General features: G+C 42.5%; 1 protein-coding gene across 5 annotated transcripts in view; it reads right to left on the reverse strand.

Annotated features, from left to right (window-relative positions):
• LOC109702382 (piezo-type mechanosensitive ion channel component 2) overlaps nt 1–27,435 on the reverse strand; it is a 385,390-nt gene that overhangs the window by 57,172 nt on the left and 300,783 nt on the right. For 3 of the 5 annotated variants that reach the window (XM_074070349.1, XM_074070347.1, XM_074070346.1), the window contains 12 exons: nt 23,754–23,968; nt 18,493–18,653; nt 15,652–15,828; nt 15,235–15,360; nt 13,760–13,960; nt 12,954–13,158; nt 12,745–12,846; nt 11,548–11,713; nt 7,745–7,988; nt 5,729–5,825; nt 4,368–4,527; nt 863–952 (listed from right to left, as the gene is read on the reverse strand). In XM_074070349.1, the coding sequence (XP_073926450.1) occupies nt 863–952; nt 4,368–4,527; nt 5,729–5,825; nt 7,745–7,988; nt 11,548–11,713; nt 12,745–12,846; nt 12,954–13,158; nt 13,760–13,960; nt 15,235–15,360; nt 15,652–15,828; nt 18,493–18,653; nt 23,754–23,968 (1,944 nt within the window). Of the gene's footprint in view, nt 1–862; nt 953–4,367; nt 4,528–5,728; nt 5,826–7,744; nt 7,989–11,547; nt 11,714–12,744; nt 12,847–12,953; nt 13,159–13,759; nt 13,961–15,234; nt 15,361–15,651; nt 15,829–18,492; nt 18,654–23,753; nt 23,969–24,334; nt 24,368–27,435 lie in introns of all 5 variants that reach the window. The other 2 variants (XM_074070348.1, XM_074070345.1) reach the window with 1 other exon arrangement.

Here is a 27,435-nt window from a genome sequence, read left to right on the forward strand (position 1 = left end):
TCCTCAGTTTTGCATTCTTAAATGGAAAAGTTCAATAAGTGAATTACAATACAGGCCTCACTCATGGTGAGTGAGAGACACATTCTAAATGTGAGTCCAAATTTGTTGTTCCTTTAGACCTGATTTAGATAGCTAGAACCAATAATGACAACAATCACACCATATTAAGTTGCATTACTTTTTTTTGTATATAACATACATCTTTGTGAAAATAAACATGCCATTTTTATACAAGGATGTATCTCTGCTTAGGGAAGAAAACTGAGCAATGAGGTCAGAATGGAATGAAATTGCTCTTGCAAACTAAGGGAACTACTGGTGGGATGACAGAGTACCTCCATTTTCTTGGCTAAAGCACCTAGGTTTTGAATTATACAACCATCAACTTTTAAACCTGGTACCCAAGCACATAAGAAGTTCCATTCATTGCTGGAACATTTACTTACTCCATGTGCCTGGCACTGGGTAAGACCCTGCCTCATTCTTTAGCTAGTTAATCTTTATAAAAATCCAGAAGGTAGAACTGTGAGACTTGACTTAACAGCAGAAACCCAAATTTCAGAGAACTTAAATGATTTGCTTCAAGTAAATAACTGAAGTAGAAATTGCTTGTTGGTGTTTTCCAAGATGGGCCCTCTTTCCGTCATCCTGGAGAGAACTGTCTTTCTGTTAAATTGCTTTCATTTTCAGTCTAGCTGGCATTAGCAATTTCTCTGACAGAGAGAAAATACATGGGAAGTTGTGAATGTTGACATGCAAATAGACTTTTCAGGGGCTTGAGGTTTCCCAAGAGCCAAGATGCTGCTGAATTTAGTCACACAAATCAAAAAAGGGAAGCATGAGAGAAACAAGGTATGCTCACTGTCTCTTCAGCTGATCCATGGACCTCTTCTCTTCCTCAATTCTTGCCTTCACAGCTTTCACGATTGTGGCCTGGAAAAGTTCAGCCCCTCTAAGGGAAATTGGAAATAGAATAAATTACTACTCTTGTCATTGTCCACCTCCCCAGAAAATGACCACTAAGGCTTGGTTAGAAAACTTGACATCTTTTATTGGTGGCTGACCAAAGTTTCCTGGTTGAAACTCACCCGTCCCTGTGGATAAACAAAGAACAGCTCCCTCCGAGCCAGTGGGCTTCTCACTACCCTAGTAGACCAGTGAAGAGGAAATGGTTTGTGTTTTCCAAAGTGTTAAAGGCAACAAGTCTCTTGAAATATGTCCCACAGCCATAGTTTAATTACTCACCTGACCTTATCGGAGTGGTACCACAAGGGAGGAATGGGCCAGGAGGATCATTTACTCAATGAGCAGACAAGGCTAAGGAGTGGAGCTGGGCCTCCTTCAGGGAGTATGCAAACATGGAGCTCCTGCTCCATCAATGGGACTTTCAATCTCTTTTCTCAGAGTGTCTTCCTTCTATCCTTTTACTGCTATTCATTCTCCCTGAAATGTTGTGGTAAATTTCCTGAACTCTATCCCCTTGTCACCTGCTTGGCAAATCCCAAATCCCTGGGAACCCAGAGATGCACTTTCCTTGTGCTGAGAGGGGCTAATGTAGGCTACAGAAGACAGCACTCAACTCCTAATACCTCTTATCACTACCACCATCTTCTTTCCTTCATGGCAGTGAAAGAGATGCCACCCTTCTGCTAATGGCTGCCCAGTGTTGGTTCTCTTTCTTGCCTCCTGCTTGAGGAATGGCATTTTCCCATTTTCTCCTCTCCTCCTGTGTCTCAGCCTTTGCATTGCTGTGCCATTCTGAGTATAGGCATGCAAACATGCTCAAGTCTCACTAATCTTGACAAATGCTAAAGAGCCCACACTCAGCCCAGACTTCCCTCTATGCACACATATTCCTGCCCCTGGGCAGTCATAAAAAAACTTTTCTCAGTTGTGTCACTGCCGCTGCTGCCCTCCTTCCTCTTCTCACTCCTGTCTGCTCTTTAGATTGCTGTTTGGAATGGAAAGAGCGCCTTGCTCCTGTCCCTTAGTTGTTAATATAGCCTGGATGTGCTCTCCTGGTCCCCCAAATATCTCCTACAGTCACACTGGATATCATCTGAATGTCTGGGTCTCCCATAAATTTATCTTTAATTCCTAAGACCTGAGGTGGTGTTCTTAGCAGGTGGGGCCTTTGGTTCACTAAGTCAGATTATGAGCACCAAGGATCCTGTGGGTTTGGGCAAGGTCAGCATCTCTGGACAGGCACCACAGTCTGGGGCTCACACAGCTGGCATTGACCCCTCCCACCTTAGTTCCTGGGGTCTTCCCAGTCTTTTCCTGAGTACAAGGTCAGGGGCAAAACTGGAAGGATGGAGTCCAAGGGAGAAAAGGGTGGTAATGTGAATCCTGCCAGCAGCTTGGAGAAGAAACTCAGGAAGGGAGAGAAAGATTTAAAGGTTCAGCATATGTAGATATCCAGACATAGTGGGACAGAAGATGGGCCTAGGTTCCACTCCACATGGAAAAGTTTCCAAATGTAACAGACATCCTGGAAAATGAACACCCTCACACAGGGGCTTGCTTTTTCAATTCAACATAAAAGCAACAGATGACCTCTGTATGACCTTCCATCAGCGGTGCCAGATGGTGAAGGGCACAAAGGAGGAGCCAACACCACCATCATGTGTCTGAGTTCATTTTTGTCCCTGGATAAGGCCACATGTGCAATGCCCTGGCTGATTTAGGTGGAGTTAAAGGTGGTCATGAAAGTTCATACCAACAAATTTCCCCTCCCAGTTACCCAGCAAAGGACCTGGACAGCAAGCGACAGCTGAATGAAATCAGATTTTCTTTCCAAACTGCCTGCCTCATCATCTTAAGGTGTACTTTCACATTTAATAAAAGCCTCTTTCTTTTCACAATAAAAGTCTTTTTCTCTATAGTGCTTTCCTTTGCTTGCTTATTTTCCTTTACCCACAGTGGGGATGGTTTTCTAATTTTAGACACTACACCAATGAACCAAGGCTATTACAATGCTAGGCCATAGCACCCACTGGCCACTGCCATGCAGAAACAAAGGTAAGGACAAATGAGAGGCATTTAGAATGTATAGTGTCACTGGATTGTGTGAAGGCTCAATTTTGAGCTCTCGAGAAGCCTCCATACTGGTCTCCATAATGGCCGATTAATTTACATCCCCACGAACAGTGAGTAAGGGCTCCCTTCTCACCACATCTTCACCAGCATTTATTTTTTGATTTTTTTAAATAGCAGCCAATCTGATGGGAGTGAAGTGGTACCTCATTGTAATTTGCATTTTGCTGATTATTAGTGATGGTAAGCATTGTTTCATATATTTATTGGATATTTGTATAACTTTTTTGTCATGCTTGGGATTGAACTCAAGACTCTGTGAATGCTGCAGGTGCTCTAACACTGAGCTACACTCCAGCCCCCATTTATATATTTTCTTTTAAGAAATGTCTATTCGGATCATTTAACCATTAAAAAAATTTTTTTAGTGAAACTGGGGCTTAAACTCAGGGCCTTCACCTTGAGCCACTCTACCAGCCATTTTTTTGTGATGGTTTTTTCGAGATAGGGTCTTGTGGAACTATTTGCCTGAGTTGGCTTTGAACTGCAATCCTGCTGATCTCTGCCTCCTGAGTAGCTAGTATTACAGGTGTGAGCCATGGGTGCCTGGCTTGCCCATTGTTTTAATTGGATTGTTTTTGTTGTTATTAAGTTTTGTGAATTCCTTAGAGTAAGGTTGGAATAACATACTACTTCTCCATTTAAGATCTGCAAAATGATAGATTATAATAATGTTTTTCACCACTGTCAGGACTTTCTTTTTAAAACAGAAGCAAGGAGAAGTAAGATGTTCTAAACTCTATGGCCCATATTACTGTGTTACTATTTTGACTATAGGCCAGACAAGCCTGTAAGGAGTTTGTGTTGAGAGGCTTCAGTGTGCCTGTGTGCCTTTATGCCCCAGGTCCATACGAAGTGTTGCACGCTGCTGCAGACTTTCTTGTTAGTATTCTACTTTAAATCTTAAAGGCCTTGTAATATAGTTTATACTCTCTCTTCAACAAAATTAGAGATAAGGGCAAAATAGTTTCTGCTGGGTATTGAGGGGGTGGAGGGGAGAGGGAGGGGGCGGAGTGGGTGGCAAGGGAGGGGGTGGGGCCAGGGGGGAGAAATGACCTAAGTATTATATGCACATATGAATAATAAAAAAATTAAATTTAAAAAAATTTAAATAAATAAATAAATAAATCTTAAAGGCCTGGTGCTTTCTTCTTGGGCTGATTTCCTGGAAGGGATTTCTGAATTTCTTGCAGGTTCTCCAAGCAAGCTTAGACAGAAAGCATTGTGCAAGTTTCCTAAGAAAGCCAACCAGAGTCCACAGCCTGACCCACCTTGAGGCAAGGATCTGTGAGGCTTTTATGTCTGCCACAACATGCAGGAAGTAGTAACTCATGAAGACTCTCCTCTGCAGTAGGAGGAAGGCAAAGCAGATACTGTCCCAGATGATGCCTGCCTCCCCACTGGGCAGCTTGCAGGATGAGTCCTCATCAGCTGTGGTGACAAAGCAGGTAAAAGCTAAAGTGAAATGAACCTCCATCCCTTGTTGCTTTACAAAGACAGAAACCTGGGAGTCGCAGAGCATCATTCTGACACACTAAGTAATCCACAAGAAGATTATCTTATAAGTGAGGCTACACGCTTCAAGTTCAATGTTGACATGGACTCACAAGGTGGACCACTGAGGCACCAGGAGGCCTTTGAGTATTTCTCTTTGGGAACTCCCAACAAGGTGCATGGAGAAATAATGTTCCAATGATAGAGGAAACACTTTGAAACAAAAGACAATACCTGTTCCAGGAGTGAAACCTACCCAGGGATAAGTACAGTGTGACAATGGCACAGTGTGGCCTGGTAGAAGGGGCGTGGGTGGCACATATTATCCTACATAAAACCAGTTTGTAGGTGATGGCTTATCAGTCACATGCAACCTGAATTACAGCCATGTTGGGGAGAGCATGTGGCTAAGTAGCCCCCTTTCTGTGCACCATGGAGGACCACGTGTATTCGCCCTCAGTTCTGGTGCAAGAGGCAGGTGGCAGAAACAGGTCAATTCCAGAAACACTGGGGCTCCTCCCAACTGTTTTGCCAAGTTTGAAGCTCCCTGAACTTCCAGAGGAGAAGAGACCTGGAAGTCTGAGTTACCCTGAGGGCAAACATTCTTTTTTCCAGTACTGGGGACTGAACTCAGGGCCTCACGTTGGCTAGGCCACTTGAGCCACTTCCCCAGGCTTTTTGTTCGTATTTTGTTTTTAAGATAGGGTCTTGATAACTTTGCCCAGGATGGCCTTGAACTGGAGATCATCCTGTCATGGCCTCCCCAGTAGCTGGGATAACAGGCGTGTACCACCACAGCCCACCCCAAGATTCTAACTGGAACAAATACAGCTTTGAGGGGCATCTGGAATACATCTGAATTATAACCAGAAAAAGTAAGGGGATTTACTACTGCAGTACACCCAACCCCAGACCTGCTGGAGTTTAGGAAATTTCTAGAAAAGGATCAAAGACGCTCAGAGTAGGGAGGCACCTCATGTTATCAGCAATGGTTCACAATGTACTACAGTTCTAAAGTTTCCATTGACCCTACTTTGATTTCTTTTCTTTATGTGTTTTGGCACAGTTATTTAATTAGAACAATACAACTGTCCTTCCTGTCTACCTTTCCAATCCAAAACGTGTCTCTCATACTTACGCATTTTATAGCCTTTGACTGTGCAGGCCAGGCTGAAAGCTTGGATCAGCCAGCAGCTATTTTTAACCAATGTTCCGATGTATCCACATGCTCCTATCTGAAAAACAAATGAGAAGGGTAAATTCTCAATCTTGGCATCCAGAAAACAAGTTTGGTGTCTTGTGTCCCCCAACATGTGCAAGAATTCACAAGGACCTGGTGCCAATGATTACAGAAGGGACCCATCAACTTAAAACTGCAGTCACTGTGTAGGTGTGCATTGACTTTTTAGAGAACAATGCAAATTCCTGGGGAAAATCAGACCCAATGAGGAGAGGGTCTTCAGTGTGACACTTCTGCACAAGGAAGCACTTCTCTTTACAAAGAGGTTGTCGGCCAGCCCCAACTCTACAAATAGGCACACCCTAATGTGATGGGGAATAAATGGCAGAAATAGCTCTGGGAATATGAAGGAAACAAATGGCAGAAGTAACTTTGTTTTGGATAAAAGAAACAGAGAAGCATTCCTAAAGACAAATTTCTAAAGAAATGAAACATAGACCTCTAAAGGAAAGTAACGCAACAAACTTGCCAAGATAAACAAAAAAGGGGTCTCCCCAAAATAATGAGCAGTAGTCATAAAATGTATATGACAGGTTTCAAGGACAGGATAGACAACATTCCAGTGAGACCTGGGACTTCAGTTTTGGTAGAACTATTTTCTCAGGTCAGAGAACGGAAACCTATACAGCCCCTTCAGGAGATCACCCCAGATCTCAGCTGTAGGCAGAGTTCTCAGAAAAACAGCAAAATATAGTTGGCCCCAGCACCCATGGGTTCTGCATCCTGGTACTCAACCAACCTTAGAAAAGATTGGAAAAAGCATTGCATCTGAACCGAACCTGCACAGACTTGTGTTGATTACTATCCCTTAAATAATGCAGTAAAACAACTGTTTGCATAACATTTACGTCATACTGGGTATTACAAGTGATCTAGAGATGTCTTAAAGTTATATGGGAGAAGAGATGTGCACAGGTTATATGTAAATGCTACACCATTTTATGCAAGGGAGGTGACCATCTGAAAAGCTGGGTCCTGACACCAGTCCTGAAGGACACCAAGAGAAGATTATTTTTTTGAGATTGTTTGGCCAATTCCGTGGGTAAAGAAATCTTTTTTGTTGATTGGTATGTGATTATCTTAGAACAATGAATTTCTCACTATTTTTATGCCAAATTCAAATCCTGAAGTGGTTAGTATTAACCAACACATACAGGTAATGGCTTTTTTTTTTTTGGTTGTTGATCAATGCTCTGCCATATTAAGTAACTCAGGGGCTGTCCTTGGGCTGTGGGATTATTTCTGGGCAGCATGAATGAGGGCTCATGTCAGGGGAGGAGCACAGCACAGGTGTTCACGTGTTTTGTTCCTTAGCTACCCCGCCCCACCCCCCCCACACAGCTTTAGCTGTGTCCTAGTCTGGATATCTGCTCAGAAGCAGCCATAATGCTGAATTCCCTCCTGGTCCACTACATCTCTGGGACACAAATAGCTCTTGCATCATTTGTCACTCCACCTCATTCCCTCCCCAACACAGTGTTCTAGAGAACTATGCTCAATTATATCATACTTCTGCAATTCTTTCTAGGCAAAAGAGTTGACTTTTTGCAAACACAGAATAACTTTGAAAAGAGTCAGTGGCTCTCATTCAGCTTATCAAAGGGTCACCTCTGAATTTGTGCTGTGAGTGATGACAAATTGTTCTTCAGAAGGGTTGGGATTTTAATTAGAATTTATTCCTTTGAATAGGTATCTTTTCATCATGTGACCTTGAGTGGTGGAAATGAGTAGAAAGGACTCTGCCAAATATGTCAAAATGAAGAGTTATGAACAGTCATTTGAATCCGGATTTTGAGCATTATTTGGGCTTTTTTAAGAGTTACGTGAGAGGCACAAGGCTTTTAATGACCACTGAGTGGACTGTTTACCCATACACTGAAACCACAAGTGTGTTATATAGCGGAATCCACTTACCGACAGGATATTTTTCATTGTAATCACAAAAACGTTGTATGCAATCAGCCAGTCCCAGTAGCGCAGGATGCTCTTGATGGGTTTCAGTAGCAGATCACCCCCAAAGAGCAGGAAATAGAAACAGGCCACCAAATAACCCATGCAGAATATGCTGATCCTGGTGGTTCCAGTGATGAAGATGATAGTAAGGACAAACCAGAAGAGGTAGCTGAAGACCACCACTTTGGACATGTCCAAATAAGATCTGGAAAAGAAAAGCCCAAAATAAAGACAAGAACAGAGCCAACAAGAAGCCAATGAGGAAACCATGTTGGACTCTGTGAAAGTATTTTGCAAACCACACTGGAGCTCTGTATTCATCCTTCACCTCACACTGCCTGCTTTATAGGAAGCACACACAGGATGAGGAACAACAGATAAAAAGTGGGAAAACTCTGTGCGTCTGTCTGCTCACCATCATTGTAGTTCACTCACATCTCTCACAAACAGCAACATTTTCTGCTTCCCACTTGAGAACTCAAAATTCCTCTTTGTCTTTCTATGAGAGGCAATGAATAATTGCAAAAGAAATTCTAAGACTCAGATGCCTTCCTGCTACAAGAAAAAAAGTTAGCAATGGATTCCTTTCAAGGAACTAGAAACTGACAGATTAAAACAAAGCCATATTACACACAAAGGTTTTACTAGAGATAAGAAATGGCTCCTCTTGGATGGGAACAGCGTAGACACTGACGTGACTGGCTTTGGACCCTTTCTAATACTCTGTTTTGGATGTCCCCGGGCTGAGCCAGGATTCCTCTTGTGCCATCTCTCCCCATTAGCCTTCGTGATGGAAGGTGAGAGGGGAGTTGGGTCTTTTGTCTTCCTCTGCAATTTTAGAGCCTGGGCCATTTCAGCAGTTCTACTGCAGGCTAAGGCTTCCTGCATTTGCTTGATTACAGGTTGTTTTGGGAGTTTTGCTTTGGATGTTTCCCTTCCCAGGTTTGTGGAGAAACAGAGGAGAACCAATTCAGGATTTGTTCTTTGATTAAGAAGTTGGTATTTTGTAAGAAGTTAATAAATAATCTCCCATGATTAAGAAGTTGGTATTTTGTAGGAAGTTAATAAATAATTCCCAATAAAAACCATGTTGCACCTAACCTCTCTGGCATTATTAGGAAGGGAGTCATGGGATGAAGACACAGTTCTCAGATAAGGGAAGCTTTCAACATTATTTTTTATTTTATTTATTTATTTATTGGTGGTACTGGGGTTTGAAATTAGGACTTCATGTTGGTAGGAAGGCGTTCTATCTCTTGAGCCACTCTGCCAGTCCTGACCTTTATTTTTTAAAAAGGAAAGCAGGTAAAATATTCTATGAATTTTTTTCTGAAACCTTTTACTCCTTCCTGGATTTCCTAAACAGAGGAGGACTGTACTTCTAGTGACTGAGCCTGCTCAAGGCTTTTTATGTCACTGCAGGGTGGATGACAGTCTACTCCCCATCAGAGGTGGCTGAGGGCTCACTTTCTGGGATTCTTAATTGACAAACAGATCTAAAAATAGCCAATTTCTAAAAAGATCCAGCTTTGAAAATCAGTGGTGCAGACAGTCTTCATTGGAGGTGGTCTTTGGATTTTTCATTAGTATACTGCAAGGTTCTTATTTTTTCTCTTTGCAACAGGGAAAAAGTCTTGCTGGGCTGGTTTTTCTCTTGAGCATTACAGAGACTGGAGAAAACTGGAAGCCCTGCCTTAGATCCATCTCACAAAAAGAATCTGTAAGTCCGTATGCTGACATTTTTATTAGCTTATTTTAATTGTGCAAAATAACGGGTTTCCTTATGACCTTTTCATACATGTATATGATATACTTTGATCAAATTCTCTCCCCTAGCACCCTCTCTTGTGCTCCTTCCCTCTCCCACTGGTCTCTTTCCTCTTTTCAAATATCCCTCCTTTCTACTTTCATGTCTTTAAAAAAAAGAAAAAGCCTCTGGATTCTACATATGAAAGAAAACATGTGCTATTAGTCTTTTTGAGTCTGACTTATTTTGCTTAAGAAGCATATCACTTTGAACCAAATTTATTCATAACTGAGCTTCTGAGGTTCCCTTATACCTGTTTGAACTGGGTTCAACTCCTGCTACCACTTATGCCTCCTGTCTTCCCTGCAGTTTCCTTCTGTACAAACAGGGAAGATAATATTACCCACACAGGGGATCTGTGGGATAAAATGGCTCACTATATGCAAAGTACCTGGAGCAGAGCCTGACACCTAGAAAACACTGGTCACATGCACGGTCACTAGAACCTGTTCTTAAAATAACGGTTCCAGGTGGAAGGAGCTGTGTACCATGTAGAAATCTCTGGGAGGCTCCATTAAGACCTCCTAATGGGATTCTCTAATCTAGTGGCCTCTCCCATGACCTCACACTAACACAGAATCCTCTCCCCACCTCACCTCAGCAGGAGAGGAGAGTAACCTGACCTTAGAGGTCAGGAAATTAGGCCCAAGTCACACATAGTAAGGGGATATGACAGGTCACACCAGCACTGTCAGACAAGGCAGCTATGGCTGAGTGAAGTCTTAAAGGATTTCAGGTATGGAGAGAGCTGATTGCAGAGCAGTGGACAGGCCTTTGGCCGTGTGTGTGTGTGTGTGTGTGTGTGTGTGTGTGTGTGTGTGTGTGTGTGTGTATGTGTGTGTGTGTGTATGTGTGTGTGGTAAGAGCAGTGTGGATAATCAGAGAGTACAGGAGGAAGGCACAGAGAGAAACTGAGCAAATTTAAACCAACACCTTCCAGGAGATGATCAGGATAGCAAGGCCAGGTGTCATCTGATTGCAGGAGAGGGAAGAGAATGAGTGCTACAACAGCCCATGCAAGGCCCCAGAAGAGGCACTGCAGGAGGGAACCAGCACAGGGTATCTTTGAGCCCCTCCCTCACTCCTCAGTCCCCTGAGCATGCAGAAGAGGAGGAGGGGCAGGATGAGGAGGAAGGACAAAAGATGCGGTGAGAAGAAAGGACAGGGATGATGATGAGAAACTGGTGGGGTGGGTGAGGAAGAAAGATAAGGAGAAGGGATGAGGGATAAAAAAGAAGGATGGAGGGAACAGGAGAGAGAGGAAGAAAGGAATGGAATGGATTGGCCAGGAGTGGTGGTGCATGCTTGTGGTATGAGCTCCTTGGATGCTGAGATAGGAGGACTGAGGTTTGAGGCCAATCTGTGGAAAAAAATTAGCGAGATCCCGTTTCAACAAACAAGTCAGAGATGGTGGTTCGTGTCTGTAATCTCAACTATGCAGATGAAAAATAGGAAGATTGTGGTCTGAAGCTGGCCATGGGTAAAATGTGAGACCCTATCAGAAAAATAACTGAAGCAAAAAAGGTCATGGATGTGGCTCAAGTGGCAGAGCACCTATCTAGCAAGCACAAAATCTTGAGTTAAATCCCAAGCCCCCGCCCCCCACACACACATACACAAGAAGAAGAAGGGTGAGGGAGGAGAGGAAGGAGAAGAGGAAGAATTTAAAATGAGGATGGAGATAGGTTTAGGGCTCTTCTGGAGAGCTGACTGGCCAGTTTTTGTTTGAAGAAAAGGAGGACATTAAGGCCATTAAAGGTAGTGCCCAGTGACTGGCACTGACATGAACCAGGCCTTAGGGGCTCAGCCGTGGGCTACTGAGCCTCTGCCCCTCACTTGTCAGTCTGAGCTGCTCTTTCCCTGTCTCAGACTTCCCAAGTGTACAGAGATGTGTGCAGTAGACAGCAATCTGTTGGAAAGCTTGGGGAGCTGGCTGGAGGCACAGAACCCCTGTTACCTGCAGTGAATGAAGTCGGGGACAGGGTTATGCTGGCTGAATGAGGCCGCATCGAGGCTCATGCAAATCTCCACATTGTCCCCTGCCATGATGCGTACAGCAGCCTTATTTTCATCCTCAAAAATCTGCCGTTGTAAGGAGGCACACAAGAGCAGCATGAAGTCATCTAGAAAGACAGAGGGAGGTCATCCACGTGCCCGTGCTCTTCTGGGGTCCCAAAGGCCACATACAACATGAGATGGCCCCACCTCCTGAGGGGAGTACACGTCTCAAATGGTCACAGACATGCCAGGGGTGGGGAGAGGAGCCCGTGGGGAGTCTGGGTTTGTCAGTGTACTAGTGAGGCCAGTGTCAGGTGCTCGCTTCTAGTCTTCATGACTCTGTCTGGGGACACTGCACTGACACTTATCTCCCACCAGGTTTTAGGAAGCCACTGGAGCACTGATGCCATCTTTGTCTTTGTCCTGTCCCCTGTGGCAGATGCCACATTTCTAATTTCTTTGAATCTTCCCATCTCTCTTTATATTCATAACCAAATAGAGTTCCCAGGGCACCTCCATCCCCAAGGTGGCAGAGAGCAAGTGGACAACATGGATGGTTTGTGAAGGGAGAAGAACACCTCTGAGAGCTGCCCCGAGGGGCCCTCAGGCCAGGCATCCCACAGCTGGACCACAGATTGCTTCCTTGGCTTAAGATTAAAACTCTGGAGTTTTCTGTCACACCTAGCACTCCTACTTTCTTGGGGGAAGAGGCTGCTCCAACCTTCCTCTCACCAGCTGCCTGGAGGGCTCTGGCCTGCAGCCCAGCTTTTCTGTCACTGAAATCCAGTGGCCTCTCCCTCGCTGCCATAGCTCTGTCTTTCATTTTGGTCTGCCTGTCAAGGCAGCTGGAAACCAACCTACAACACACAAAGCCGCCCTCTCTGCTACCTCTGAAAATGTGAGTGTGTAGATATGTTGGGGGGGGAGCAGGTATTGGGAGGAGAGGTTCTGCAATTGAAAGTGTACTTCAGTGTTAGTTTATTGATTTTGTGAATTTAACAGAGCAAATAGAAGCAGTTAATGATCTGCAATATTAATGCACAGACAAGCCTTTATACAATGGTGAAGTCCAGTCAACTAATGCCTGACACTGGAAGGATAACAAGCAAATACAAACCCAAATCCCAATGTCCTTGCCCCCAGCAGAAACACTTACAGACCAGAAACACAGGGTTGGGCCGCACGATGAAATCGGGGAAGTATAGCCACTTGATGATGTTGTCATTGAAGTTGGCGCCCTTGAACCTCCACGGGTAATCTGAGGGGCAGGGGGAGGGCAAATGGTAAGATCAGTTCTCCAGCAGCCACTCACTGCTGGCTTCATGGTTTCCCCTAAGGGAAAAGGTCACCCAGTAGCCCACTCACCTCGGCAGGGGGCAGGTGGGATGCCGATGCAGATGAAGTACTGGAAGGTGATGATGCATGCCAGGAAGCAGCAGTACTTGGGCCAGACCTCTGCAATGGCTTTTCTTCTGCGTCGATACAAGACAGCAATGAGCCAGCAGGCATGTATCATGGCATAGAAATCCATTCGCTGACCAATGACGTTCACTGACATTAGGAAACAGGTCTATGTAAGGATGACAAGGGGCAAAAGAGTCAGGTTTGCAGGGAAGGGGGGTGGTGTCAGGTGTCCTGCCCATGCAGGGGCAGAGCCCTGCATTCCTCAATCCTAGAGGCTTGCTCTTTTGTGTTTCTAATACTGCACAGGTTACTTCCAAGAGTGACTACGTCATTGTCATAGTAGCCACCTCAAACAGTGAGGAGAAAGACAGGCATGAGGTCCTCAGGAAACATCAATGCAAATTGCTTAGGTAAAGACAGGCACTGACATGATCATGTCACATGGCAGCCTTCACTGTGGCTGCAGGTTACACTTTGAGAACACACCAAGAGAAAGGCTAGTGACATGGTATTCTTAATATGAAGCTAACATAACTGATATCTGCATGTTTAGGTGGCTCTGGAGACCCAGAGAGGCTAAGCGCACTGCTGGAGTGGGGGGCATGGGCTTCTGAGCTGGGAAAAGTCCCAGCAGAACCTCAGTGAACCTCAAAGGGTCAGACTTCACGGCTCAAAGAGAATGATGAGACTCCAGGGCAAGCTGGTCCAAAGAACTATTTGACTTTTCATGAAAAAGAGAAATACAGCATATTGGCAAGAAAACTTACCTCCAGACCAAACTTGTAGAAGAAGTAGTTTATGAAATATTTGGCACAATTAATAAGTCCATCATCTAAATGCATTCTTGTAATGTCATGAAAGATGGTTTTAGATACGGGAGCTGTAAGGTTATTTCGGCTCCTGTAGTATTCCTGATGGCGGTAAATGGTAACTTCAAAAGCCAGAATAGCCAGCATTAGAAGATTGTTCTACAAAGAATAAGCAAGAAAACACAATGGGGTATACCAAACTCTTTATCCTTTGGTCATTTTAACGAATCCCCATAATAAACTATTGTATTTAATAGTTGATGTCAAAAAGGACAATGTCTTCTATAATCCCACACTCATTCACTATAGTATTGAGCACAAGGCTCATCTCCCTGTCTTATTTATTATGGGGTTTTCTCACTTATGGAGATCAGAGAAGTTGCCATGATGACAGAATCTAGACTTTCTAGATACAAGACTGTGGTTGCTCCCACTTACTTGGAAGTATCCTCCACATACCAAGGAAGCAGAGGCCGGTTACCTGGGGGTGTGGTGTAACCTTGTTGCAGCTATAAGGGCAAACAGTGCACAAAATCCTGGGACATGCTACATGGAGGAGTGGGGCCCAAGTTAGAGGGAGGATTTTAACACCTCTAAGATCTGGCCAGAAAAAAGAAGCAAATTGAGAAGCGTGCTCATGATGGCAAATAGTAATAGTTGGAATAACAGGAACGATGAAAAGAATTAACATGTGTGGAATCAGATACAGGCATTAATCACCAATTTCAAATAATAATTTGCTTCATCCTTCTAACAGCTATGTGTAGCAGAAAACATTACAGAAATATTTACTACATGAAGAAAAAGTGGAAACTGCACAAAAATGGGATACATAGATATTTAAACGTCCCAGATGCATCAAAGTAAAATGTGAAAATGATCTAAATTATTTTGTTTCCATTATGTTTCTATGACTATTTGCAAAGTATATTTTGCATAGATATGCTTCATTTTATTACTTATAAATGTAATCTGTGCTCTTTATTAAAAATATAAAGAAACAGAATGCAGACAGTAAAAATTTCTCATTAATACTATTATATTTCACTATTTATCATTTGGCATATTTTATCCAGTATTTTCCTTATGTCTAGAAGAGATAACACCATGCACAGTGTCTTCAAATTTGTTATTTAAAAAAAAATTAACAATATACGTTGGATGTGTTTCAGTTCCGACATATCCATCCACCATGTTCCTGTAATGGTTATATGGTGGGATGGGGAGCAATTTGTTGTATTTTATTCAACCAAGCTCAGACTGCTTTGTCAACTTCTCTTCAGTGCAATGTGATGCTGACTTTAATAGTCAGCCAGTTGGTGCAAGAGTGGTTCTAAACAGCACATTAGAAGATGAAGTTTATATCAAGAGCTTCAAAAGGTTGCAAGCTACAGCTATATGGTGACCTCAGCTAGGTGCAACACAGCCATTACCCTCAGGTAGACAAGCAGAGGAGAAGACTTCCTCAGCCCGACCCACTCTGTTGGATCAACAGGCGCACTGTAGAGCAGAGACTTGTTCAGCTCACGAAGGGGTATGTTGGTTTGATTTTCATTTGGCTGAAAAACAAAGAGAAAATGGAGTGAAATGGCTTGCTGCATTGGAAGAGTTCACACTGTCCACTTTCGGCTTTGGCTACGCGAACCTCACTGGGATAGGGAGGCCCATTTCAAGTGAGGCATCTCAGCTTGAGAGCAGACTTAAGTACAGCACCCAGGGCCCGAATAGAGCTGACCTGGATAAGGTGACCTATATGCTAGGTAGAATGTGCTTGGAGGTGTAACCTCTCCAAATATCTGCCTCGATCCCTTAAAGGACAACTAGGAAGGTCCCCCATCCCTGAGGCTCACCAAGGAGCAGTTGACAGAGAAGTTCTCTGGCTTAATCGTCTGAAGCTGGTACAACATTTTGCAGACGATGATCACGCACGTCCACACAGTGCAGACACTTGAGGCCACACGGCGGAGCTTGGCATATGGCAGAGCAAAAGCCCAAGAAATCAAAAACACATAGTTGAACAGAGACACCTGCAAACATAAAATCAGAAATGGGGACAAAAATACATGACACAGCATCACATCCACAAGACAGGATGACTTGATTTCTTCACTTCAGCAATAGTTGGTTGAGTTCTTAGCACGTGCTAGGCATTGCTCAAGGTACTTGGAGGACTGAGGTGAGTGAGTTATGGTCTTCAGGACACTATTAGGTCTCATATGGAAGACAAACATATGACCAGGTAATGTCAATACAGTGTAGCAGTAGCTAAGTTACAAATGTGTACAGGTTCCTGGGAGAGCATCCAGTGGAGCCTTTACTCCAATGAGGGAGTTGACAAGAGCTGAACCAGCTGCAGCTGCAGAAAGTAAGAAGTGAATCCCAGGTCAAAGGTGCAGGGTCAAAGGCAAGAAGGTATGGAAAAGCATGGTGAGAACAGGGAATTGCTATTTCCAATTGTCATTGGAAATGTCAAGAGTTGGAAGTATAAAATGCTGCAATGGTGAAGATGGAGTCAGGAGTCAAGTTTTGATGGATCTCCTATGAACCATGTGATGGGGTCTGAACCCATTCTGTAAGAAACAGAGATCCACAAGGGGCCTGCCAGGGAGTCTGAAGGTAAGAGCTGCATCTTATTTACATAAATGTAAAGGAAGAAAGGAGGTTGCAATGTTGGGACTAGACTGGAGGTCAGAAACCAGCTTTCACACTGGTGCAGTAGCAAGGAGATGGGGATTCCATGGCTGCATTGAGGCGCTGTGGTTCCATGGCTGCACTATAGAAGACATATCGATTCAAGTGGAAAGTAAAATTAGCGGATTTGATGGCTGATTGGTTTGGAGGTTGGAGGGGTGTCATTGCTGAGAGAGAAAATCCTGAGAGGGGAGCCCGTTTAAAGAAGGAGGGCAATGAACTCAACTTGAACATGTTGGCTTTGGGCAGCATGTGAATTTCCAATCAAGGAGATGTCCCTGGGTCTGGTGATTCTCCAAAGCTAATAGTTTCTTGAATGATTTAGAAGCATCACTGTCTTATTCAGCCACGGAACATACTGAGTATTGTTAAAATAATATTATCCTAGGGACATTTAACACTATCAGGTGAAAAAATACAGCATGCACTAGTCGTAAAATTGACCATGTGCCAAGTGCAAAGCTTTAAGGACCACAGGAGGTAAGATTACCTATTCGGCTTACAAAACCATAAGATAAGAAAGTGTGAAGACTGACTCAGTATTTGTGCAATTTGTTACCTGCTACTCTCATCCTGAACTACTTGTCACTCTCCAAGGCAAGGAATGTCTCAGAATTAAGTGCTGAAATACCAGGGAAAGAAGAGTGGCTTTACAGAATTAATTGAGGATGAAAGAAATGCTGTATGTGAATGTGCTCTGTAAATTATAAAGTGCTTGTAATCACATTAAGTGTTGTATTTTCCACCAAACATTTTGATCAATGAACTGACTCTTTTCCTATAGTCATCAAGTGTCATGTCAGTTTGGATGGTAAAAAGTAAATCTTATTAAAACACTCTGAAATTAGCCTCTTTGCTATTTCTTTAATTATGCATTTAGGGCACTGAGTATAAAAACAATTGAATACAATTAATTTAGGTAGAAATTTTCACTTTCTAAGTGGTGGGGAAAAAGAAGAAAATATGGTAATTTTTATTAAGTCCTCACACCCATGAGGAGTCCACTGTTCTAGAGACACAAAGAGTGGTGCACTGGGAAATCCTGCCTGGGGTGACTGTATTGTTATGGTCACCTAATCCAGGGTGAGAGGAGATGGCCTGGAGGATGTTGGATCTGAATTGAGACCAAAAGCATAAACAGGAGATAGGCACGCAGAAGGAAATACAGTCCAAGTCCTTACAGGTGAGGGTAACACAGGGCTGCACATCCTTGGAGAAGCAAGAGGTTCTGTGTGAAGGAAGTGTGACCTGAAGCCTTTAGAGGATTTTGGAAGCCACCCCTGTCCTTAAGGCTAGATCCTGAGGGTGGCCCACCATATGACTGTGAAGATGAGAGAATCGTGGTGACATTTTGAGGACTGCCATCATCCCATTTACACCCAGGGAAGACTGGTCGCTTTATGGAAGACAAGATAGATGAGAAAAGATGAGGAGGGAAGCTGGGGATCTGTTAGTCATCGGAAGGTAAGCCAGATGTGGGGCAGTGGCTCAGTTCCAGGGGTAAATTGTAGGAGCTGTTTTGGGACACAAAAAGAAGTGGCGTTGAAAACTTTGTGTCTTGTCTCAAAAAATCCAATAATAAACAGGGTAAGCCCAGTGAAGATTTTATTAGATTTCAGGACTTGAGCTTACTCCTGGTAACATAAACTGGAACATTACTGTTTTCCTTAAAGAGAACTGAGGGAGATAGATTCCTCAAATGGTCTAAAAAGAGGTCCATTTCCAGGTGCTTTAACAAGGACTAGATGAAAATAAGCAACTTTGCAACAGGGCCAAGCCAACAAGAAACGAAGCCACAAGACCTTGTCTTCTGTACTTTCCCTCTTCCTAGTTCCACTGGCCTTAGATCTTTCATGGGTCTAAGCACACACCCTATCTTAGAGCCTTGATACCCTAATGTAATGGGTATTGCATGAAAACACATCACGGCAGGTAGAAAAGGAAAATGACGGCCCACTGTGGCTCCATTCAGCCCGACAGTACCACAAAAGTTCACTTGCCTCTTTCACAGAAACCCAGATGATATATGATGAAACAATTTTGATGATGTGCAGCTCCAGGATCCACCATACGAACACCTGCAGCTTGTGGAAATACTCCAGGAACTTTAAGAAGAGCACAGTGAGGCGGTCGATCACCAGGTGCCATTTGTTCCTCAGGTCTGCAAGACAGTAAGCCACCCAAGAGCATAACATTGTCTGTATTATCAATCAAAGCGTGTCCTGTAACTTTCAGACTGAAATGAGACTGAAATGAGTCACAGAGAATAAACTCAATGAATCCAAGTCAGGTCGATGACATGGACATTGTACACTAAGACTCCGAGGGGCAATGTTTCCTGATCTGACTATTAATTCAGTTAGTATAAAAAAGAATGTCAACCTTATTTATTCTTAAGACTAAGCTTTAATAATCCTTAATTCCTTGAGAATGTTAAGCAACACAAGGTCCCTATAAATAACATCTTTCCTGTTTCCTGTGCTTCTACTCATTAACTCCTGAAAGAGACAGCAGTCTGTGACCTGACAGAGGCAGGACCAGCCTGCTCTTCTGAAGAATGGAAAATGAGCACTGTATCTGAATGACCCAGTCCATGGATTCAGGAGAAGATGGTCAATTTCATTCTAATAATTTTTAAAATCTAATCGTCCTTTTATTCTCTCCACCTGTGCTAGACATATGGGTCCTGCTTCTGTCCAGAAGGACTGTACTGCTTAATCAGACCAAAGGCCACAGAAAGACTGTTTTGTCCTTTCATGTTCCTGCCATGTTTGTAGCATGGATTATGTTGTGTTTGTAGACAGATGCTCAAACCTGGCATGGGTGGCCATAACAGTTTCTGTACTTAGTCTTAACTTTAAAAAAGGCTTTTGATATTGCAAAAACACTTCCAGAGGGACTCAAGTGATCATCAATAGAAGGTCCAGGTAGTAGATAAGCATGATTTGGAGGTACAGACAGTACGTACCCCTCAGTAAGTGTGGGAGAACAAGGTGCAGTGCAATTTTTGGGTGGATTCTATTAGTAAAGCTCAAAACCCACTTTAAGCAGCAGGATAAAACCCTAGCCTCTAAGCTTGGTGCTGGTGGCTCACGCCTGTAATCCTAGCTACTCAGGAAGCAGAGATCAGGAGGATTGTGGTTTGAAGTCAGCCCAGGCAAACAATTCTCAAGACCCTATCTTGAAAATACTCAACACATAACAGGATGGGCAGAGTGGCTTAAGTGGTAGATCGCCTGACTAGTAAGTGACAGGCCCTGAGTTCAAACCCCTGTATCATAAAAAAAAAAGAAATGAAATGAAGTAAAATAAAGCCCTAGTCTGAAGATCCTCAACTGGGAACACCACTCAGCTGTGGAGGGTGGCTCTCTCTTTCTCTCTCTTTTCTTCTCATGCCATTTTTATATTATCTGTAAGCAAAGAGAAGTGTAGCACCACAGGGTCTCAGCCCTGGCACAGCACCCTGCCTCACAGGCTGTGCTCTCTGCTTCCTGTCATACTCTCTGGGAACTATGACATGGACTGAGCGCTTGCTATCCTTTGTATCCTTGTTAGGTCACATTTCTGCTCACCACAGCCATTTAATTCTCATCACGCCCTGTTAAACATTATTTCAAGCCTAGGGAAAAAACAGGAAAGAGAGCCTAAAGTCACAGTGGTGACAGAAACATGTCTAGGAGCTGGCTTGAAATGATAATTACAAAGTTGCACATCTTCTTAATTAATAATTTCCCAGAAAAGCCTTGGCATGGCTTCCTCAAGAATGTATCTGTGACATTATCATCAATAGACAGGTCATCCAAACAAAAACTCAATAAAGAAATCCAAGATCTAAAATATGCAATAGATCAAATGGACCTAGTTGATGTCTACAGAACATTTCATCCAACTTCTACACAATATACATTCTTCTCAGCAGCCCATGGAACCTTCTCCAAAATAGATCATATCCTAGGGCACAAAGCAAGCCTCAGCAAATATAAGAAAATAGAAATAATACCGTGCATGATATCTGATCACAATGCAGTAAAAGTAGAACTCAACAACAAAAGTAAAGACAAAAAACATGCAAACAGCTGGAAACTAAATAACTCATTACTTAATGAAGAATGGATCATCGATGCAATAAAAGAGGATATTAAAAAGTTCCTGGAAGTCAATGAAAATGAAAACACAACCTACCGGAACCTATGGGACACAGCTAAGGCAGTCTTGAGAGGAAAGTTTATAGCCATGAGTGCATATATTAAAAAGATTGAAAGATCCCAAATCAATGACCTAATGATACATCTCAAACTCCTAGAAAAACAAGAACAAGCAAATCCCAAAACAAATAGAAGGAGAGAAATAATAAAAATAAGAGCTGAAATCAACGAAATAGAAACCAAAAAAACCATACAAAGAATTAATGAAACAAAAAGTTGGTTCTTTGAAAAAATAAACAAGATCGATAGACCCCTGGCAAACCTGACTAAAATGAGGAGAGAAAAAACCCAAATTAGTAGAATTAGGAATGCAAAAGGGGAGATAACAACAAACACCATGGAAGTCCAGGAAATCATCAGAGACTACTTTGAGAACCTATATTCAAATAAATTTGAAAATCTAAAAGAAATGGACAGATTTCTAGATACATATGATCATCCAAAACTGAACCAAGAGGAAATTAATCACCTGAATAGACCTATAACACAAAATGAAATTGAAGCAGCAATCAAGAGTCTCCCCAAAAAGAAAAGTCCAGGACCTGATGGATTCTATCAGACCTTTAAAGAAGAACTGATACCAACCCTCCTTAAACTGTTCCACGAAATAGAAAGGGAACGAAAACTGCCAAACACATTTTATGAAGCCAGTATTACACTTATCCCAAAACCAGGCAAAGACACCTCCAAAAAAGGAGAACTATAGGCCAATCTCCTTAATGAACATTGATGCAAAAATCCTCAACAAAATAATGGCAAACCGAATTCAGCAACACATCAAAAAGATTATTCACCACGACCAAGTAGGCTTCATCCCAGGGATGCAGAGGTGGTTCAACATACGAAAATCAATAAACGTAATAAACCACATTAACAGAAGCAAAGACAAAAACCACTTGATCATCTCAATGGATGCCTTATCAAAGTAACCTACATGTTTAATGCAATTCCCATCAAAATTCCAATGACATTCATTAAAGAGATTGAAAAATCTACTGTTAAATTTATATGGAAACACAAGAGGCCACGAATAGCCAAGGCAATACTCAGTCAAAAGAACAATGCAGGAGGTATCACAATACCTGACTTCAAACTATATTACAAAGCAATAACAATAAAAACAGCATGGTACTGGCACAAAAACAGACATGAAGACCAATGGAACAGAATAGAGGACCCAGAGATGAAGCCACACAACTATAAGCAACTTATCTTTGACAAAGGAGCTAAAAATATATGATGGAGAAATAGCAGCCTCTTCAACAAAAACTGCTGGGAAAACTGGTTAGCAGTCTGCAAAAAACTGAAACTAGATCCATGTATATCACCCTATACCGAGATTAAGTCCAAATGGATCAAGGATCTTAATATCAGACCCCAAACTCTTAAGTTGATACAAGAAAGCGTAGGAAATACTCTGGAGTTAGTAGGTATAGGTAAGAACTTTCTCAATGAAACCCCAGCAGCACAGCAACTAAGAGATAGCATAGATAAATGGGACCTCATAAAACTAAAAAGCTTCTGTTCATCAAAAGAAATGGTCTCTAAACTGAAGAGAACACCCACAGAGTGGGAGAAAATATTTGCCAACTATACATCAGACAAAGGACTGATAACCAGAATATATAGGGAACTTAAAAAACTAAATTCTCCCAAAAAAAATGAACCAATAAAGAAATAGGCACATGAACTAAACAGAACTTTCTCAAAAGAAGAAATTCAAATGGCCAGAAAACACATGAAAAAATGCTCACCATCTCTAGCAATAAAGGAAATGCAAATTAAAACCACACTAAGATTCCACCTCACCCCTGTTAGAATAGCCATCATCAGCAACACCAACAACAACAGGTGTTGGCGAGGATGAGGGAAAAAGGAACCCTCTTACACTGTTGGTGGGAATGTAGACTAGTACAACCACTCTGGAAAAATATTTGGAGGCTACTTAAAAAGCTGGACATCGATCTACCATTTGATCCAGCAATACCACTCTTGGGGATATACCCAAAAGACTGTTACTCCAGAGGCACCTGTACATCCATGTTTGTTGCGGCACTATTCACAATAGCCAAGTTATGGAAACAGCCCAAGATGCCCCAGCACTGATGAATGGATTAAGAAAATGTGGTATCTATACACAATGGAATTTTATGCAGCCATGAAGAAGAACGAAATGTTATCATTCGCTGGTAAATGGATGGAATTGGAGAACATCATTCTGAGTGAGGTTAGCCTGGCCCAAAAGACCAAAAATCGTATGTTCTCCCTCATATGTGGACATTAGATCAAGGGCAAACACAACAAGGGGATTGGACTATGAGCACATGATAAAAGCGAGAGCACACAAGGGAGGGGTGAGGATAGGTAAGACACCTAAAAAACTAGCTAGCATTTGTTGCCCTTAACGCAGAGAAACTAAAGCAGATACCTTAAAGCAACTGAGGCCAATAGGAAAAGGGGAACAGGTACTAGAGAAAAGGGTAGATCAAAAAGAATTAACCTAGAAGGTAACACCCACGCACAGGAAATCAATGTGATTCAATGCCCTGTATAGCTATCCTTATCTCAACCAGCAAAAACCCTTGTTCCTTCCTGTTATTGCTTATACTCTCTCTACAACAAAATTAGAAATAAGGGCAAAATAGTTTCTGCTGGGTATTGGGGGGGAGAGGGAGGGGGCGGAGTGGGTGGTAAGGGAGGGGGTGGGGGCAGTGGGGAGAAATGAACCAAGCCTTGTATGCACATATGAAAAATAAAAGAAAAATGAAAGAAAAAAAAAAGAATGTATCTGTGAAGGTGAAGTTCCATAGATGATGACACACACCCCTCTGGTCTCTGGACCAGAGATCTGCCTGTGGCTCAGAAGTGCATAAGCAGCCATCTGCTCTCGTCTCCTTAGTCAGATTACAAGGAAATAATCAGAGCAATTGGAACAGGGATATTATTATAACTATAGCAGCCAAAAATCCCCAAAGATCTGAGTCACCTATCGATCCTTTGAAGCAAGTCAGCATTTCATGGCCTCAGTCATAGCAGCATGGGAGTGGGCTGGTTACCTGACGTTTCTTCCTCCTCCTCTGATTCCTCCTCTTCATCTGCCTCCTCAGACTCGTTGCTGTCTTCCCCAAGCTCACCCTTCTCGGCTTTTTCAGAGCACCCCTCTGGCTTCTCCTCCCCAGGTCCCACTAGTGCCTGCACCATGGGCTTCTCCAGGCTGGAGGTCAGATTCATCATGGCCAGATCTGGGAGGCTTCCTTCAGGGTGGGCCAATCTGTTGGCAGAGAGCAGCTGAGTCAGGAGAGAAAGGGGGCCAGGATGAATGAGAGCAAGGGGCAAGTCAAAGGACAAACCAAAAGAAAAATCAGTGCATGGAACAAAGACCTCGCAATGTAGGGTGTGAGCACCTTGCCATTTTTGGTTGGTTTGTTTGGTTTAAGTTCTTTCTAAAAGCAAACTGTCAGCTCAGTTTTGTTAGCTCTTCTTATCCAGGTTCTAGTGATTAGTCAGGAATGAGAGCTCTCAACACCTAAACTTGACATTTTTTTCCCAGAGAAGAAAATGGTCAGAGTTTAGGATGTAGAAGCATGAAATGGCACATGTAGGGCAAGCATTTCATGGCTTCACATGGGGGACTTACTCATTTTGGTGGATTGGTAATTTTTTCTTGATGCTGCTCAAAGTAATTGAAATAGAAAGGAAGAAAAGGAGATGAGAACAGAAGAGTTATAAGGAATGTCAGAGATCACATATCATGCTACACATCATCCCCACTGCATTCCCGGGTGCCTAATGCCAAGTGCATTCTGGGACGGCACCAGTAGCGCGCTTTCGCTCTGAACTGAGGCGTGGCAACTGATCTGGGTGGATAGGATGGCAGGTTTGTAAGGGACAGAACATAGAGATTCCTGAGGCAAATGTCACCATGCACTTTCAATAACGCAACAAACCATCTCCCAAGAAGCAAGTCATTCACAGGTTATGTAAGTTTTTTCAAATTCTTAAATCACATGTGCTCTCTGTAAACCCTGGCATTGACTAACCCCATTCTGCCAGCCTGTAAAGCAGATGAAACAAGAGCAAAATGCTCTCAGCAGTTGAGACATCTGTGGCACTTCCTGTCTGAGGGTCAGCAAGATCAGCCAAGGACTGGCAACTTTGGAACACTGAGAACCTGAGTCAGAGTGTCAACAGAGGCAGAGCTCTCATGGAGCACTGAGAGCAACCTGGTCCTACAGCTTATCCCATAGTGGACGTAACAGTATAATCCGTCTCCTACAATGTTTTTTATTCATATTCAAATTAATTGTTTAAGGAGCATTTGTGGATAATACAGTACATCTTAGGGGAAAAAAATCTATTGGTAACACTAATGATCTTTTCCATTTGAAATAAATAATCCATAAATTTCAGCCTGGCCGTAACAAACGATAATATTCTATCTGTACAATTGTGGACTCTGAGAAAATTATTTAGCCTTTATGAAATTTAGTTCATTTTCTATAAACCATGTAGATCTGGCTGGACAGAAGTCTAAACTACCTTCAACTCAACTGTTTTTGAATGGTATTTGAAAATGCACCATTCATTTGGGGGAGGTCTGTAATCAATCCACATTGCCCTTAGACCTTCAGTCAGTCATCACTCAAGAGAAATTCCCTTTAACAGAGACCAAGCAAGTAAATTATTGTCCACCAGAAGCAAATTGTTAATTTAGTGCAAAACGAGCACATGACAGACTGCAGTGTACAAACAGTACTGATTTGTTCACTTCAGAATTGCCAGCACTACACAAATGAGAGACAGCTGTCAGGGGGACACAGGATTTGGTGGATTATAGTGTGGAAGTGTGACCATCTCAGACTGTGTTTAAATGTCTACAGCAACTCCACACTGACAAGAAGACAACTTTCTAATAGTCACTTAGGGAGTGAAACTCTCAGCCAAGAGGCTGTTTACGACTGCTGTCAGGTCTATAGAGCAAACTGTCCTCGAGCAACCATGTCCCTAAACTGCAGAGCCCTGGAACATACCAAGGGACAACTGTTAAATGAAGGAATCAAAGGAAGACCCTGGAGCAAGCCTTTGGAAATAGATGTGCATTAGCTTCTAGAAACTTGTAACCATCCACAGAGCTCTGGGGCAGACTCCGAAGTTCAAGCTGTTCACTGTCCTCTGATCTAATCCTCATGAGGAAATGTCTTCTGCAATGAGCACTCTAACTTCACAACCTTGGGATAGCTGACAAAAAAAAGCAGAAGAGGACGTGTATCCAAGCTGCCATTTACTAGTCTAGGAGTTTGTTAACTATCTGAGAATTTCGGTGAGTTGCATTTTGCATTGTACATTCATGGAAATCTGTGTGTATAAAACATGTACAGGTAAAACTAATTTAAATGAATGAGTAGGAGCATAATGTTTTAAAAATACTCCTGTGTACATCTTTTCATTTTTTCCATCTTTATCATAGCTCTTTTTGGAGGCAATAGAGAAGAGTGTTGAAAGCACATGGTTTTGGAGTCAGAAAGACTTGAGTTCAAGCCCTGATGAGATGACAAATTTTTAAAAATTGATTTTTTTTTTCAAAACGACATTGGAAAGAACACTACAGTGAAAGCATCCTTGGCACATCATGTAAGAAACTTGCAGTACAGGCACCTCTTTACTGACCATGTTGTGCAAATGACTTAATGTTCAGGTGATGGGTTTTTACTTAAGGACTCCAAACGGACACGGGGACGAGCTTGCACATTCTCAGAGAATCTCTCTTCTCTACTTCTGTCATTAAACCGTTTCAATGCCTTTCTCCAAAAGCGAGTTCATTTTCATCACTTTACATTCTCTTTATTTTTATAGATGCCTCTGTGCCCTTGCTTTCATTATAGTTTAGGCTTTGAGCTCTGATGCTCTCACTCTACTTCTTAGGTAAAACGATTCTCTTCTTTCACGTGTAACAAAGCAGAGCTACTCATGTTTATTCATTCACACACCCTTTCCTTTGTCCTCATTGCGGACACTGTGCCCTCCTATCACTTTATCCTCAGTGTGTTTTGGGGGCTCTCTTCCTGAAGGCAGAAATCCAGTCTTGCTCTACCCAGCTCCTCCACAGGATGGAGAGCTGTGCTTGGCAAATGCTGTGACTCTTTGAGCCTTGGATGAAGACATTGTATGCACTGGTGACACTTGCTTCTTTGAAATAGGAAACAAGCTATGTGACAAAGGGAGCTGAAGAGGTTTTATTCTGTCCAAGGAGTTGACTTTGAAAAGCTGCATATTAAGCTAGTTTCTACTAAAGAAAGTGGAAATTCTACCACTCTAAAATCTCCTATTCTAACTTCTGTTAATTTTTAATTACTTTAATTTGGAATATGTGAAATGAAAATTGTACTCACCCCTTTCATTAGACATTAAAATGTGTACAGTTAGAAAAAAGAAGGTGTAGTAGTTTGTGATTAAAGGAAGTGTTTAGGATAAATTATTTTCAAGAACCTATAGCACTTTTAGAAGATCATATTGACATGTAAGCAACTGATTTGTGAATTTGGTATCATATTTTAATGTGGGAATAATTCCTCCAAAAAAAAATCTATGATGCAAGACTGGATATAGACTCTGCTCTGCTGATATATTCTAATTCCTACTGTTTACCAAGTTAGTTGGAAATTCCCCACCATTTAATCATAATATTACAGTTTTATTGAAGTGACCCATAGTCCTCGGCACCCTCTCCTACCTCCCACT

This window comes from Castor canadensis, chromosome 4, assembly GCF_047511655.1.
Source record: "Castor canadensis chromosome 4, mCasCan1.hap1v2, whole genome shotgun sequence".
NCBI classification, from domain to species: Eukaryota; Metazoa; Chordata; class Mammalia; order Rodentia; family Castoridae; genus Castor; species Castor canadensis.